Source organism: Tupaia chinensis, unplaced genomic scaffold (genome assembly GCF_000334495.1).
Source record: "Tupaia chinensis unplaced genomic scaffold, TupChi_1.0 Scaffold000226_1, whole genome shotgun sequence".
Lineage (NCBI taxonomy): Eukaryota > Metazoa > Chordata > Mammalia > Scandentia > Tupaiidae > Tupaia > Tupaia belangeri.
Window position 1 is genome coordinate 832,789 of NW_006159701.1, and position 15,784 is coordinate 848,572.

General features: G+C 39.5%; 1 protein-coding gene across 1 annotated transcript in view; it reads left to right on the forward strand.

Annotated features, from left to right (window-relative positions):
* GRK3 (G protein-coupled receptor kinase 3) overlaps positions 1–15,784 on the forward strand; it is a 172,234-nt gene that overhangs the window by 59,549 nt on the left and 96,901 nt on the right. The window contains exon 3 of the mRNA XM_027771575.1: positions 3,627–3,700. Coding sequence (XP_027627376.1) covers positions 3,627–3,700 — 74 coding nt within the window. The remainder of the gene's footprint in view (positions 1–3,626; positions 3,701–15,784) is intronic.

A 15,784-nucleotide genomic window follows, 5' to 3' on the forward strand; every position in this document is an offset into this window, starting at 1 on the left:
GTTTTTTTTACCTTTATTTTCTTTTTTTTTTTTTTTTTTTTTTTAAATTTGACCAGAGAGGGACAGAGTGTGTGTGTGAGAGAGAGAGAGCAAGCTGTCAGGTCCAGGACTTGAACTGCAGTCAGCCATGTGGGAGTCCAGCACCCTTAACTGCCACACCATCTCCTGGGCCCTGGGTGGCTAATTTTTAATTTCTTAAAATTTGGAGAAATCACAACAATGAAATGAACCTATTAGTCAAAGTATTTCCCGATTTTTGCCTTTTCGTTTTTGCTCAAATCTAAGTAATGCTTCATTTACTTTTTATGTAATTTGAGGCTGATGAAGGTAAATTACTTTCAGCCTGGAACACAATGATCCATGTTTTATCCAAAAGGCAAAATCATCTTTCTTCTTGATGCTCCATTTGTTTCTTTTCTTTATTTGGAGAGGTTTTTGCTATAGGGTGTGTGCGCTTGCCAGAAAGACAGAGAGAGAGAAAGCGAGAAATCACCCCCTAGGGGAGATGGCCACGCCACAATCCCTCCTCCATTCTCCTCTCGGGATCTTGGGCATGCACGCACATAAGCCTGGCATGAGTTTTAAGCCACCGGGTTCAGGACTTGAACTGCAGTCAATAACATGGGAGTCCAGCCACATAGCCATTCCACCAACTGCTGGTCCCCCATTTGTTTCTTTTCAACAGCCCCATTTAAATATCTGGTAGAAAGTGAGGCTTCAGTTTATGTGTAGACATGAGGAAATTTTATTAATATTTTGTTCCCTAAAGTGCGTTAAAACCATTCTGTGACTTATTCTACACATTGGCATTAGACATTGTATTAAGGGGCCAGGCACAAACATTCTAAGGTGGGTGTTCATTCATTCAACTCCCTCTTCCTGTATACCCCCTCTTTCTTTTCCTGAGAAGGGCGTGAGCTCGATGTTAGAGAAACCAAAATGGAGAGGTTTGGCTATAGTGAAGGGAACTCTGAGAGAGCACTGTGAGCTGAGGCTGGAGGAGAAATGCCAGCCCAGATTTCCAAGGGACGAATGGGCCATGTGAAGAGCCCCAGTGACTCCAAGTGCTGCTAACAGCCAGGGTCCATGTCTGCATTATTTCATTTTGTCCTTTAGATCTTTCAGAATCATCTCCGATATGACCAAGAGTTCAGATTTCAAGTTCAAATGATCTGAGTTCTGATTCTTCTTTTACTTATCTTTTCTAAAAGTAGAGAAAAACGTCAAGAAAAATGGACAGAATTAAAATGGAAATTTCACCCTATGATAACGAATGGAGATTTCAATATTTCTCTATTTTTTAAAGAATTATTTTATTTAACTTTATTTATTTATTTAAATTTGGCCAGAGAAGGATAGAGCAAGAGAGTGAGAGCAAGAAAGAGAGAGAGGGAAAGTGATAAAGAAAGTCGCCAGGTCTAGGACTTGAACCACGGTCGGCCATATGGGAGTCCAGCACCCTTACCCACCATGCCACCTGCTGGCCCCTCAATCCTTCTCTATTGACGAGATAGAATAAGTAGATGAACATACAGTGAGGATCCACAGGGTGGTCTTGAACAACTCTAGCAACCAATTTGGCTCAGTTGCCTTTTTATTCTTTTAAAGGAAACATTTCACCCTATGAGAGCAGAACATATCACTTTTTTCCCCAAGCGCTATAGAACGTGCACCTAGATAGCCAAATCTGGAGCCCAAACCACATTTCAATGCACTTACAAGCATTGAAATCATCCCAAGTATGTTCTCTGACTGCAACAGAGTTAAACAAAAATCCACATCTAAAAAAATTCCCTAAAAAAAAAAAATCCCCATATATGTGGAAGTTAAAACTACCCACTTCTGAATAACTCATGGGTCAAAGAAGAAATGATTATGGGAATTTGAAATACTTCACAATGAAGGGAAAGGAAATGAGAACCATGACTCTTATTTAAAATCAGAATCCTGACATGCAAGGGTAGAGATTCACATTCTTCCTGCCTGTGTGCTTCTTGAATGTCCCCCTTCTGCCTGTGATGGCAAAACGGATGTGGATGTGCTCTGGTGCAGGGGTCTGCCTCACCCCAGATAAGCCTGGCCTCGCCCATCTAAGTAGCCATAGTCATTTTCTTGTAGTTCAAATGGTTGAACACCCTCTTCAACAGTCATGTTCCTGGAACGGTGGAGGGGGATTTATGGAGCGGTAACTGACATTTAGTGAAAAGATTCTTATGCTAACATTAGTGAAAATCTTGTCCATACTGCTTCCTTCTTCTCAGTACTACCTGGAGAATTCTGGTCCCCTTCCTCTCTCCACTTCAGTATGTTCGTGAATCTTTCTTCCATTCCCTACTGTGACTTCTGTTTCTGCTAACAACTCTCTAATTGTTTTGACTTTTTGGAGTTTTATAATGAAGTATCTCTACCTTGATTCTGGTACCAGCTTGATCTACTCAACTTCATCCAACTTATCCAGACTTGACTATGTTTGGGATTAAGTTAGGCACGAGGCTTCCACATGGGGTGGGGGATTTACAGATCATATAATTAATTAGAGCGTGGTAAATATTTTGACAGAGACACGTCAGAAATTTTATATAGAGAGATACTCATTCAATGAATATTTGTTGACCTCCTACGTAGTGGTAGGCACTGCACAGTAGACTCCATTTCATCAGAGTAGACTTCTGAACAAAGACAGCTTTGAGTCCAATTCTGAAGGTGCTGGCAGGAGTTTTTGAGGTATGGAAGAGGAGTTGATATTTTAGACGTAAGGTACTGATGATCTAAGGGCGAGGCATGGAGTTGCAAAGACCAAAGAATGACCTAGGAATGGGCCATCCATCCTGGAGCTGGGCATTTGGTGGGGACTTGGAGGTAGTAAGTGAGCAGGTGTGAGAGGAAGGTTGTGAAAGTCCTTCTGTCCTTTTAAGGTGTTCGGTCCTGTTTCTATGGACAGTATTTGTGAATCCATGGTCACCCTCACCAGCACTTCCATACTACCCGTCGCTGTTACTTCTTTGCTTTTTATTTTGCTTACTATAGGGACAGTGGCTCCAAATGGTGGCAGTGGTGGGAACATAGCGCTATTTACATGCATTTTTAAAAAATGGGAGGGCAGGGGCCAGAAGATGCTATAATGGTTATGTCGCTGGACTCCCACATGGCCAACTGTGGTTTGAGTCTTGAATCTGGTGGCTTGAAAATCATTCTGGGCATGTGTGTGTGTGTGTGTGCCCAAGATCCTGAGAGGAGAATGGATTGTGGCATGGCCATCCTCTCTGGGCGGTGAGTTCTCACTTTCTCTCTCACTGTGTCTGTTTCTCTCTAGCGAGCACATGCGCCCTCAGGCAAAAAAAAAAAAACAAAAACCAAAAAACACTCAAAATAAATAAAAAAGTGGGAGGGTGTTTGTGCATAGACAAAGAACCCAGAAACAAGGAGTCAGGTGAGTTGTGCTCTTTGACCTGGATATTTCCTTTTAGAATTTAATCAGCTTCTTGAAATTCTTTTCTTTTATTTTCTTTTTAACTTAATGTAGGAGAGAAAGAGGTACAGGTATAAACACATTACTTTGAAAAGAGCCTGTGGGATACAATTTCCATTTATTGCCCACCCTGAAATTTTTTATTCTTTTCCTTTAGGTTTCTTGCTATTTAAAGATTTTTGTTTGAATGAAATTAATGAAGCTGTACCTCAGGTGAAGTTTTATGAAGAGGTAAGAAGTAACTGTTTTACTGATGCTTTGATTTCAAAAGCATATTTAAAGTGTATTTTGGCAAATATTAAGACTAGTAAATACATTACAAATATCTGGAGTTTCATTGAAAGTAACCAGTAATAGAAAATATATTATCGAGTTTGTTAGAAATACTAACAACTTCTTCAAAAACCTGGGCATTTTGTGAAAATCATATTCTTAAGGGATTGGAGAGCTAGGGAAGCAATGAGGGAGAGGTAGTTGAACTAAAATTCCAGAAAAGGGAGAATCATTCAGAGGTGCACGGAGGATGACCAGTCATTTTATTTTCTGTAGAAGATTGCTGATTTTGGAGATGTAAGCTAGGGCAGGGGGCTGCTACAGGATTGGAAAGGGAAACAAAGATTTTTCTGGTCCTACCGAATTGACAACATGGAGACTTGGTGGGTGTGGTCAGGCACTCAAATATACAACTGATTTTCCTCACAAGATATTTGGTAAAACCTGGAGTTGGGCAGACACCGAAGAGATTGGCAGAAGTTTCCGGAAGGCACATGAAATCTCACAAAGCCTTATGGCACTCAGTAAACCCAGTGCTGCTGGAGCAATGATTCTGAAAACAGAACAGGCAAGAGATGAAAGTGTAGAGGGAGTGTCTGTCAGTACTGAAGATTGACAGCTGCTTTTCATCTGGGTCAGCTGTTGATTCTGAGTGCAGTGGGAAGACAGGAAGCCAGGCTTCTGGGAAATAAACAAACAAACACAAACACAAACACCCAAGAGGTTACTGGGGGTAGAGAAAGGGGAGAAAAATGGGACTAGAGAAATCCCAAACACGTGATTAGACCTTCGTTTCAAGACACATGCCAAATATGAAATCAAGAGGAATGGAAGGGCAAAGAGCAAGGCTGAAAACTTAAAGGGAGAATCAAATCTACTGCTGAGGAAATAAATGTCTCTCATTGAACTTTGTGGAAGACTGTGCCTTAAAATAGGGTCAAGCCAGAGACAGACTGAGTCCTACAAAAATGGCAACCCAACCCAGCTCAATCCTTTAATGGATATTGGGCTCCCTTTCTACTTGGTTAACAGAGTAAAAAGGAGCCCTCCCTATCTTCTTTGCAGGTGGAAAGTAACATTATATAAAGATTTTACAATGTCTAGCATGTAGCAAGAAATGACTAGACATGCAAAGACGCAAGACTGTATGACTCATAGAGTACTGGAAGTTGACCCAATATGAATCAGATATTGGAGTTAGCTACAAGTACTTTGAAACACTGTGAATAATACAGTCAAGAAACTAGAGGAAGAGGTGGGACAAAGTAGACGGAGGGATACATAATTTTAGCATAATTTGATTTTATTGTAAAGAATCAAATAATCTAGGGTAGAAAGTACATTATTTGAAACTAGAGTGTAATGGTTTCAATCACAGACTGTTTACAAGACACATTAATAAACAGAAAAACAGGCCAGTAGATAATCTGAAACTGAAGCAGAGGAAAAAGAATAGAAAAGAAATAAGCAGAAGCATCAGAGAAATGTGGGACATGCTTCATGGGTCTAATATATGCATAGTTGGAGTCTGGAAAGAGAAGAGAAAGAATGTTGGGAGGAATCATACTAAGAGTTTTATGAAATGATTAAAGACAGCCACTTACAGACTCAAAAAGCGGGGCTGGCAGATGGCACAGTGGTTAAGGCACTAAACTCCCACATGGCTGATCATGGTTCAAGTCCTGGACTTGGCAGCTTTCTCTTTCTCTCTCTCTGTTACTTTGTGGTCAAATTGAAAATAAAAAAATCAAAAAAAAAGATGATGAATAAAATTATATAATAATTCTTACAAAAAACTTAGAAAACCCTAATCAGAATGACTACAAAGGAAACCTGTTTGCGTATCAATATAAGACTATGGAAACTTAATAGAAAAAGATAAAATCTCAAAGCAGTTGGGGTGAGTTGTGGGGAAGACACATTACTTTAAAAGGAACAACAATTTGAATGACTGTAACACCTCAAGCGAAACTATTTAAAAACAAAAGATAATCTTTAAAATACAGAACAAAAAATAAAACAATATAGCAAACGAACCTGTCAGCCTAGAATTCTGTTCCCAGGAAAAATTTTCTTCAAGGTGGAAGGAAAAATGGGACAAATGAAACTGTGGGCATTTTTCAGTAGCTTTCCTGCAGTGTAAGAATACTAAAGAAAAACACTTTAGCCAGAAGGCAAGTGATGGAGATACTAGAAGAAATAGAATAATGTAGCTTCTATAATTTGACGTGTGTGTAGAACTAAAATTCATGACCATAGCACAAGAGGTAGGAGAGGGTTAAAGTTCTAGGATTACCTGGGGGTGGGGGCTGTGGAACAGTAAAAGTAACAATTTGCATTGGCTTGTAATCAGTCAAGAAAGCATATTGTAATCTCTAAGGCAACTTTTAAAAGAATACAACATTTATATGTAATAAATTAAAAGAGGGAAATATTGACAAAACATTTGATTGACCAAAAAAAGTCAAGAAGGAATAAAAAGGGACTATAAAATGGGTAGGTCAAACTGAAAACAGAGTAAGATAATAACCATAACTCTATCTATATAAGTAATTGCATTTAATGTAAATGGACTAAATTCTCTATGAAAAGATCAAGTTTTTCAGACTAGATAAAGAAACATAACTCTGTTATATTCTGCTTATCTGAAATAGTTTTTATAAGGAATTATTTTTAAAATTTAACTTATTATTTTTATTTAATTTACTATAAGACATTTGTGCTCACTGGGAGGGGGAGGGGGAGAGGGAGAGGGAGAGAGGGAGAGAGGGAGAAGGAGAGGGAGCGGGGGAGAGAGAGAGAGAGAGAGAGAGAGAGAGAGAGAGAGAGAGAGAGAATGGGAGAGAGAATGAGAAAGCAGGTCACCGGGTCCAGGTGTCCAGATCCCCAACAACCATACCATCTCTTGGCCCCAGAACCAGATATTTTTTAAACAGAAGAATGGAAAATATACACACACACACACACGACACACACACGACACACACACACACAGACACACACACACACGCACACACACACACACACACACACCAAAACAAAAGCTGCATTAATATCAGACAAACTATGTAGTATTGCCACTTTGAGATAATAGGAGATATTTCTTAATGAAAAGGGGATCAATTCAACAGAAGGATCTCACAATTATAAATCTGTATTTTACAAATGAAATAACTAAATAACTGCGAAGTATGTAAAGGGAAACATTGACATATATAAAAATATATAGAGAATCTACAATCCTAGTTGGAGATATTACTAGCACACTCCTTTTAAATGCTTAGGGGACAGACAAAAAATGAGTAAGGATCTAGAAGATCTTAAAAAATGAAGAAAAAACTTGGGACCAGCAGTTAGCATAATGGCTATGTTGCTGGACTCCCACGTAGTCAACTGTGGTTCGAGTCCTGGACCCAGTGGCTTAAAACTCACGTCAGTCGCGTGTGTGTACGTGCCCAAGATCCCGAGAGGAGAGTGGAGGAGAAGGGATTGCGGTGTGGCCATCCCCTCTGGGGGGTGATTTCTCGCTTTCTGTCTCTCTGTCACTTTCTGTCTGTCTGGTGAGCACATGTGCCCTATAGCAAAAACCTCTCCAGAAAAAAAAAAAAGATGAAAAAACTTGATCTAATTGACACAGTTGTATACAGAATGCTATATCCAGCAAAATTCACATTCATTAAAGCAGCCATGCAATATTTATCAAAATAAATCTTGTTGTGAGTGAGTCCTAAAGAAAGGGTTTTTTTTTTTTTTTTTTTTTACTGATTTCAAGATTGACATTTCTCAGTATGTTCTCTAATAACAATAGAATTAAACTCAATTTTAACAGTGAAATTAACTGACTAGAAATGATTACACTTCTAAATTTATAGGTCAAAGAGGAAAGTAAAATAGAAATAAGAAAATATTTTTAATTAAAATATATTTAGGCAATGGCATATACTATTATTATTAATTTATTTTTTTCAGTAACCAGAGGTCATATATGCTTATCAGAGAAAGAGAGACAGAAAGAGAAAGAGAGAGAAAGCATCCTTAGTGGGATCCTGCCTGAATTTGGGGCATGCCTACACATGTGCCCAGCATGTTTTTCAAGCCTCTGGAGCTGGGATTTGAATCATGATTGGCTGTGTGGGATCTGGTTTTCACCACTAGGCCATAGGGCTGCCCCCATATGCTCTTATTATTAGTATAATGGATCTTTACCCGAAAGCATTTTGAATGGGCCATAGAAAGCATAGAATTTCTAGGCCTGATATCAGTAATCTGAGAAATGACAATTGGAAGGATATTTTTTTCTGCTTTACTGATATGCATGAATACAATGTTTTTCTGCATTTTATATATATATATATATATATATATATACACATACATATTAGTATGTTTTCAGGAAGAATGGTCAAATTATGATGTGCATTTACCATAATGTAAAAAAAAAGTAAACTAAATCCAAAAGAATTTCACTGAGTATGAAGTAACCTTATTATTTCAACCCAAATCATAGTCAGGCATTTTATCTGGGTAGGTACCATGGCTTGTTATGTCATCATTTCGCTTTCCTTTTCGTGTTTCGAAAAGCTTCAACTCTCTAATTTCAGCATGTACTGAGGCACCTTGTCAAACATAGGGAAACCTACCTTCACAGATAACTTCTGCTGGGTTGAAACAGATGGGCAATCTCCTCGTGGCTATTTCTGAAGCACTGATTGCTAGTACAGTGCTGCCTACTACTGATGCGTTTCCATTTGAGCTTCTTCCCAGTTCTTCTCACTTCTACTGTGGCTGGGTCCAGGAACCTGTCTGGGTTGTCAGATAATCAGTACCCTTAGAGGATGCCGCAAAGGTCCTCAGCTCTGTAATCTTTCATCCTTGGAGTTCAAGGATAATCCTCTCAATCAGTATAATCTTTTTTTTTTTTTTAAATAATCATTTAATTTATTATTATTTAAAATTTTTTTGACCAGAAGGAAAGAGGAGAGAAAGCAAACCACCAGATCCAGGACTCAAACTGCAGTCAACCATGTGGGAGTCCAGTGCCTTAACCACCATGTCACCTGCTGGCCCCCGATCAGTATAGTCTTTAAGCATTGAAGTTATTGGTAATTCTTCAGTAACCCTTTGGTTTCGTCAGTCTAGTAGATTCTTTAATTTGTTGTTGCTTTAGAATCTCAAACTTTACGGTCAGATATCCTTTCCTTGCTATAGTCACAATCAGGACTTTTTCTTTGTCCCTATTAAAAGTCTGAACTTTAAACAAATAGATGCTTGGACTGGTGGTTCGTTTTCTTCAGCTTGTTCAATTTGAGTGTCTGTCTTATCCCTTGTAGCTTTTCCAAAGCTATTACCTTCACCATGAAGCTCCATGAGTTTTCCCATTTCAAACTTGGGCTTCTTCTGCATTTTTACTTTTTCGATGAAGACATCGTGGAGAGCATAGATTAAGCCTTTTGTATGTCTTTTCCAATTCTGTCTGGAATCCTCATTTAACCTATATCACTCTTCACGCTAAGATGGCCGGTTCCTGTCCTCCTTCAGGTAAAGGATAGATGATCCTTGCTCTCCCTGAGCTCACATTCTGGTGGAGAGGAACAAACAATAAACGATGCATAAACAGGAAACATGCTCCAAAGTAATATGTCAGACTCAAAGCTCAATGCGATATACTGTGACTTGGTGGCCACTTTAGATTGCAGGGTCAGGCGCTGTCTTAGGAGCTGACATTTAAACAAGAGACTTGAATGACAGGAGGAGAGTGCTTGAGGACGGGAGCAGGAAGTGAGCATTTTAGGTTGAAGTCTTGGCTAAGACAGAACCCATGATGTGGCAGGAAAGAACGTGTAGGATGGCTGTAATGAGAGAAGGGGAATGTAATGAGAGATCAGATTAGGTTGAAGAGAGAGGCAGGGTTTGGGGGGACCAGAGTAATGAATTTAGATTTCATTCCATGGCTCATGGAAAAACGGGGAGTGTTATGTGTAGCCTTCGATAAATATCTTTTAGGCCAAGGTGTTTGATGTGACAAATCTTCTATATCGTTAATGATTTTATATCTACGTGTTCTACCAGCTGCTGGAAGAAGAGTGTTAAAATATCCAACTCTGTAGAATTATCTCTTTTTTGTTGTTGTTCAATCATTTTTTCCCCCAGATATTTTGAAGCTTTGTTATTGGGCACATATACATTTATGGTTGCTATGTCTTTCCATATAAAATGTCTCTTTATCTTCGGTAATATTCTTTGTCTTGATATTGACTTCACTGAATATTAATGAAGGTATCGCTACTTTAATCTTTTTACAATTACCATGTTTATGATATATCTATTCCCACCTACCTGCTTTTGACTTGTGTGTTTACATATAAAGTGTGTTTCTTTAGACAGAGATGAAAATATCTTGCTTTTCTCCCTGTGTTCTGACAACTTGTACCTGTTTATGGAGTGGTTTTAGATGCAGGTTCAGTATCCTTTATCTGAAATGCTTGAGACTAAAAGTGTTTCAGATTTCAGATCTTTAAAAAATTTTTGAAATATTGGATATACATATGAGGCAGTTTGAGGATGGTGCCTAAGTCTAAACATGAAATTCATTTGTGCTTCATATATGACTTATGACTTACACACATAGCCTGAAGGTAATTCTATATACTTTTTTTTTTTTTTTTTGTATTTTTTGGCTGAAATGTCCCACCAGGTCAGGAGTGGAATTTCCTACTTGCTGTGGTATATTGGGACTTGAGAAGTTTTGGATTTTGGAGCATTTCAGGTTCTAGATGTTTGGATTAGTGATGCTCAACCTGTATTGTATTTATCCCCTATGGGGTTTGCTGAGTTTCCTGAATCTGTAAATTTACATCCTTCATCAAATCTGGAAAATTATGGTCATTATTTATTAAAACCTTTTCTACATCAATCTTTTTTTCTTCTCCTGGGTCTCCAGTTGTATGTATGTTTGGTCTTTGGATATTATCCTATATGCCCCTGATGTCCTCCTCAATTTATCTCCTCCAATATTGTTTCTTTCCGTTCTTTAGATTGGATAATTCCTATGGATCTGTCTTCAAATCCATTGACTTTTTTTTTGTTTTTTGAGAGGTTTTTGCTATAGGGTGCGTGCGCTCGCCAGACAGAGAGAGACAGAGAGACAGAAAGCGAGAAATCACCCCCCAGGGGGGATGACCACGTCGCAATCCCTTCTCCTCCTTTCTCCTCTCGGAATCTTGGGCACGCATGCACACGTGCCCGGCATGAGTTAAGGCCTCCGGGTCCGGGACTCGAACCGTAGTTAACTACGTGGGAGTCCAGCGACATAGCCATTACGCTAACTGCTGGTCCCTATTGACTCTTTCTTTTGGTGCTTCTACTCTATCATTGTGTTGATTTATTGCATTTTATTATTACAGATATTATATCTTTTTACTTCTAAAATTTTCATTTGGATCTTTTTATAATTATTATTTTCTTACTACATTGCCTACCTTTTAATTCATTACATGAATATTTTCTGTTACATCCCTTTTAATTTACAGGTATAAATTGCTGCTTTAAAGTCTTTATCCGATAATTCCAACAACTGGATTTTCTTGAATAGGTCTTCATTGACAGGCTATTCCCTTGCATATGAATCACATTTTCTTTCTTCATCTGTGAGATAATTTTACATCATCGCTTGAATATCATCAATAATATGTGGTGGATAATCTAAATTCTATTTTACCAATCCAAAGGGTATTTATTTATTTATTTTGACAGTTAATTTGGCTTACTCACACTTCAAGCTTTGTCTTCTCCTCAGTGGGTAGCAGCTGATTCTTGTTCAATTCTTTCAGTCTTAGCTGTACTGCTTGGGGAATACCATGGTCAGTGTCATTATGGGTCTATGAGAGATTTCTACAGAATTTATACATAGGATTTTGGAACTCCCCATCTGTGATTCTTTATTTTCAGGAATATCCTGCCTTACATTCCAGCTTCTATTTGAAGTTATTCAAACTTTTGGCCATTCTTCAATGCCAAAAGTTCATGCCTTTATATTAGTTCAGAATTTATGGTTGTTATCTTAGGAGGATTGTTTTATTAAGAGTTAGTTCATTCTTACCAGGTAACAGAAGCAGAGCCTGAGTTTCTGATGTATCTGCATATAGACCATACACGATTTGCTGATGAATTGGATGTAGGAGGTGGTAGTGGCAGGGAGGATGTGGACAAAAGAGTGGAACCAATGGTGATTATTTGTGTTTTGCCTTGAGTAACCGGGAGAATGGTTTTACTCTTTTTTTTTTTTTTGTGATAAAGAAGGCTGGGAAAGGAGCATGTTTGACTGGAATACAAAAGATGTGAAAAATCACATATTTTTAGACATGTTAATTTTTTTTTTTTTTTGAGAGGTTTTCACTATAGGGCATGTGTGCTCGCCAGAGACAGACAGAGAGGCAGAAAGCGAGAAATCACCCCCCAGGCGGGATGGCCACGCCACAATCCCTTCTCCTCCATTCTCCTCTCAGGATCTTGGGCACGCACACACACACGCCTGGCATGAGTTTTAAGCCACCAGTCCGGGACACAAACCGCGGTTGACTACGTGGGAGTCCAGCAACATAGCCATTACGCTAACTGCTGGTCCTATAGACATGTTAAATTTGAGATGCTTTCTAGATATTAAGCTGGAAAGGTCAGCAAGGTGTCCAGATGTGAGAATCTGGAATTCAGAGATAGAAGTGAGTCCTAGAGATTCAGATTTAGTCACCAGAAGATAATTGGCGTTTAGAACTGGGAGATGAATGGCTCTCCCTGAGTCTGTAGCTAGTGAAAAAGGGCTATCCCAGCACCATTCTGAGACACTTCAGTATTTAGAAGTCAAGCGGGGGTGAGGAGACTTAGCAAAGAAAATTGAGGAAGAGAAGCCCACATGACAAAGCCCTGAAGACAATAACTCATAGAAGTCAGAGAAGAAAAATTTCAAAGAAGGCCATAGTAGAGACTAAGTTGAATGAGGTAAAGGGTAAAAGAGCAGGGCCTTGGATGAGGCAGGGCAGAGACCTTTCATGGCTTTACGAAGCCAATTCTCCAAATGGTGGTGAGACAAATGGAGTCACCATGACAACAATGAACCCAAAGTGCTTGTTCTTTTTATCTCCACTGCATATTAAGCTGTGAGCTATGGATCCCCCAAAGCAGAAAGGGCCTGCCTGATGAGTGGATGTTTATTATCAATGACAGTGTTTCTGTCCTGACACTTCACCTTGAATTTAGACCCCTGCCCTCTCACGTTAACTGGGTAACCTAACAGCCAAGATCAGAGATGGCGTTTGCTCTGCATGTACTGCAATATGCTTGTCTTCTTCAGAATTAATTAACAGTTGGCTTCATGTTCTTCAGTTAGTAATCTTAGTGTGAATAGGAAGCAGATTCTGAATAGTATCCACAGAGACTTTAGGCTCTTCCTTCGCTTGCTCAGAGTTGCCTGTTCTGTTGTTCAAGTTGGAATTTATAAGGCTCAAGGCTCTAAGTAAAAGCAGTATTGTGGTCGAGAGCATTGTCCCAAGAAACTAGGATTGTCTATGGTTGGAATTTGACAGTTCATGGAAACTTCCATAGAATGAGCATTTGTTTAACCAGTTTGCTTTTACAGGCCTGCTGGAACTCAGACTTGTATTTCATGACATTTCTTTGTAAGGATAGTCATTCTATGAAGGCTTGTTAATATTCAGAGGCAGAAATTTTTGCCTTTAGTTTGGTAATAGTCTACCTTTTTATCCTAGCATTCTGGCACTAACGTTTAGATCTACCTAAAACAAAACACAACAAATGGAACCAACCAAGCCAAGAGCCCTTTGTGCTCATTTTCTGCTAACACTCTGATTTTGGCATCTGGTTTCTGTTACCTTGCAGCTCCCATGTTGGTGTTTAGCATGGTGTTTGCACTCTTCTGCTTTGTCCTCCTGAATTGAATTAAGGCAGTTAGGCCCAGTTCCTGCAGCTGTGCCACATTACTGGCTTCGTTGTTCATCATTCATTAAGCCTACCTGTCTTTATGGCAGGTTTTATAGTCTATTCCAAGAAGACTCCAGTCTAAGCCCTGGCAATAACAAAAGTGTGAATTCCAGCCCTCATAGTGTAGCATTGGCGATCATACAGGACAATTCAGATGTTCTCTTATGTAGGACCTCGGAGGTTCACCTACCTGTTCTCCCATCTCCATCTGTTCTCTTATTTTTATCAATAATTCTTACAGGATTTACTCTTTTTGTTTTTGTTCTTTTTAGGTTTTTGCCATAGGGTGTGTGTGCCCACAGGGGAGAGAGAGAGAAAGAGAAAGAGGGAAAGTGGGAAGTCATGTGCGTGCAGTGTTCATAGTGTTTGCAGTGTTCACAGTACGTGCAGTGGGTGCAGTGTTCACAGTGCGCGCAGTGTTCATAGGGTTTGCAGTGTTCACAGTGAGTGAAGTGTTCATTGTGTTTGCAGTGAGTGCAGTGTTTACAGTGCGTGCAGTAAGTGCAGTGATGCAGTGTTTGCAGTGATTGCAGTGCATGCACTGTTCATAGTGCGTACAGTGTTCACAGTGAGTGCTGTGTTTGCAGTGCGTGCAGTGAGCAGTGTTTGCAGGAAGGTGGGCCATGCTGTAATCCCTTCTCCTCCATTCTCCTCTTAAGATCCCGGGCATGCAGGACAAGCATTAGCGTAATGGCTATGTCGCTGAGCTCCCATGTAACCAACCGCGGTTTGAGTCCCATACCTGGTGACTTAAACTCACACTGGGCACATATACGTGCATGCCCAAGATCCCGAGAGGAGAATGGAGGAGAAGGGATTGTGGCGTGGCCATCCTCCCTGGGGGGTGATTTCTCACTTTCTGTCTCTCTCTGTCTTTCTGGGGAGCGCACGCGCACTAAAGCAAAAACCTATCAAAAAAAAAAAAAAAAAAAAAGATCCCGGGCATGCGTGCACACATGCCCAGTGTGATTTTTAAGCCACCAGGTCTGGGACTTGAACTGGTCAGCAATGTGGGAATTTAGTGCCTTAACTACCACACCACCTGCTGGCCCCAGATTTACTGGTTTTGATCCCAAAACTGTTGATCTCAGATTGTAAAGTGAAAAGTAGGTAACTTTCATTTCTATTCAATTTATACTCTCTCTCATAGGAGTAGCCATTCCTGCCTTTTATCACAGCAGAATAAAAAACATTGGGGTATTACGAAGGTCAGCATAGTAAGCGGCTGACCCTTGGGAACATCTTTTTCTGAAAGTTAGCCATAGGTAGCAGTCAGTCACCCCCGTGAAGAGCTTTGCAGCCGTCTTCCCACTAGCTCCCCTTTCATTGGTTATTTTCATTCTCGTCTTGTCTTTTGCATCAAAAGTGTTTCTATAAATAAATCGGAACAGTTCTCTGACCCAGGACCTTCTGTTATCAGGCCAGAGAAATTGGGACCATTTCCACATAAGGCAAATATTTCTAAAGCACATTTTATTATTTAGCCTATCTCAACACCAGTCCTAAGTATAGCAAAATAAACTACCCGGAGTAACCTTTCTGTTCATACCCTAAGGGGTGCAGAGACTTCTACCTGAAAAGTCAGTGCTTTTTAATAATGGGTTAATTCCTTTCTAAAATATTGATTTGCTTTAGTTGAATTGAAAACCATCTCTGCAGGAATCCTGACAATATTTTTTCCCCTTCCGATTAGTTTTGGAACACTGGGGTTGAGTCAGAACAATCTCCATCAGAACTCTTAGGAGTGACTTACAGCCAAATATAAATTATTCATGCTTTGGAGAGGAGACTTGGCAAGGATGAAGGGTCCACGGCTCGTGGTATTGCAAGATAATTGTAGCCATGGTAGTATTTGTTTCCTAATATTGTGTTTCTACATTGAAGTGATGGAGCCTCATCACAGGGAAAGAAATCTACTTGTATGTTTCTTGTTGAATGTAAATGATCCCAACTTCATTATTACAACATTAGAAGTAGCTGTTTCCTGTGGGATCATCGGTTCAGTGATTTTTTTTTTTTTTTAATCTCATGTGGAAGTGGTTTCTGCCC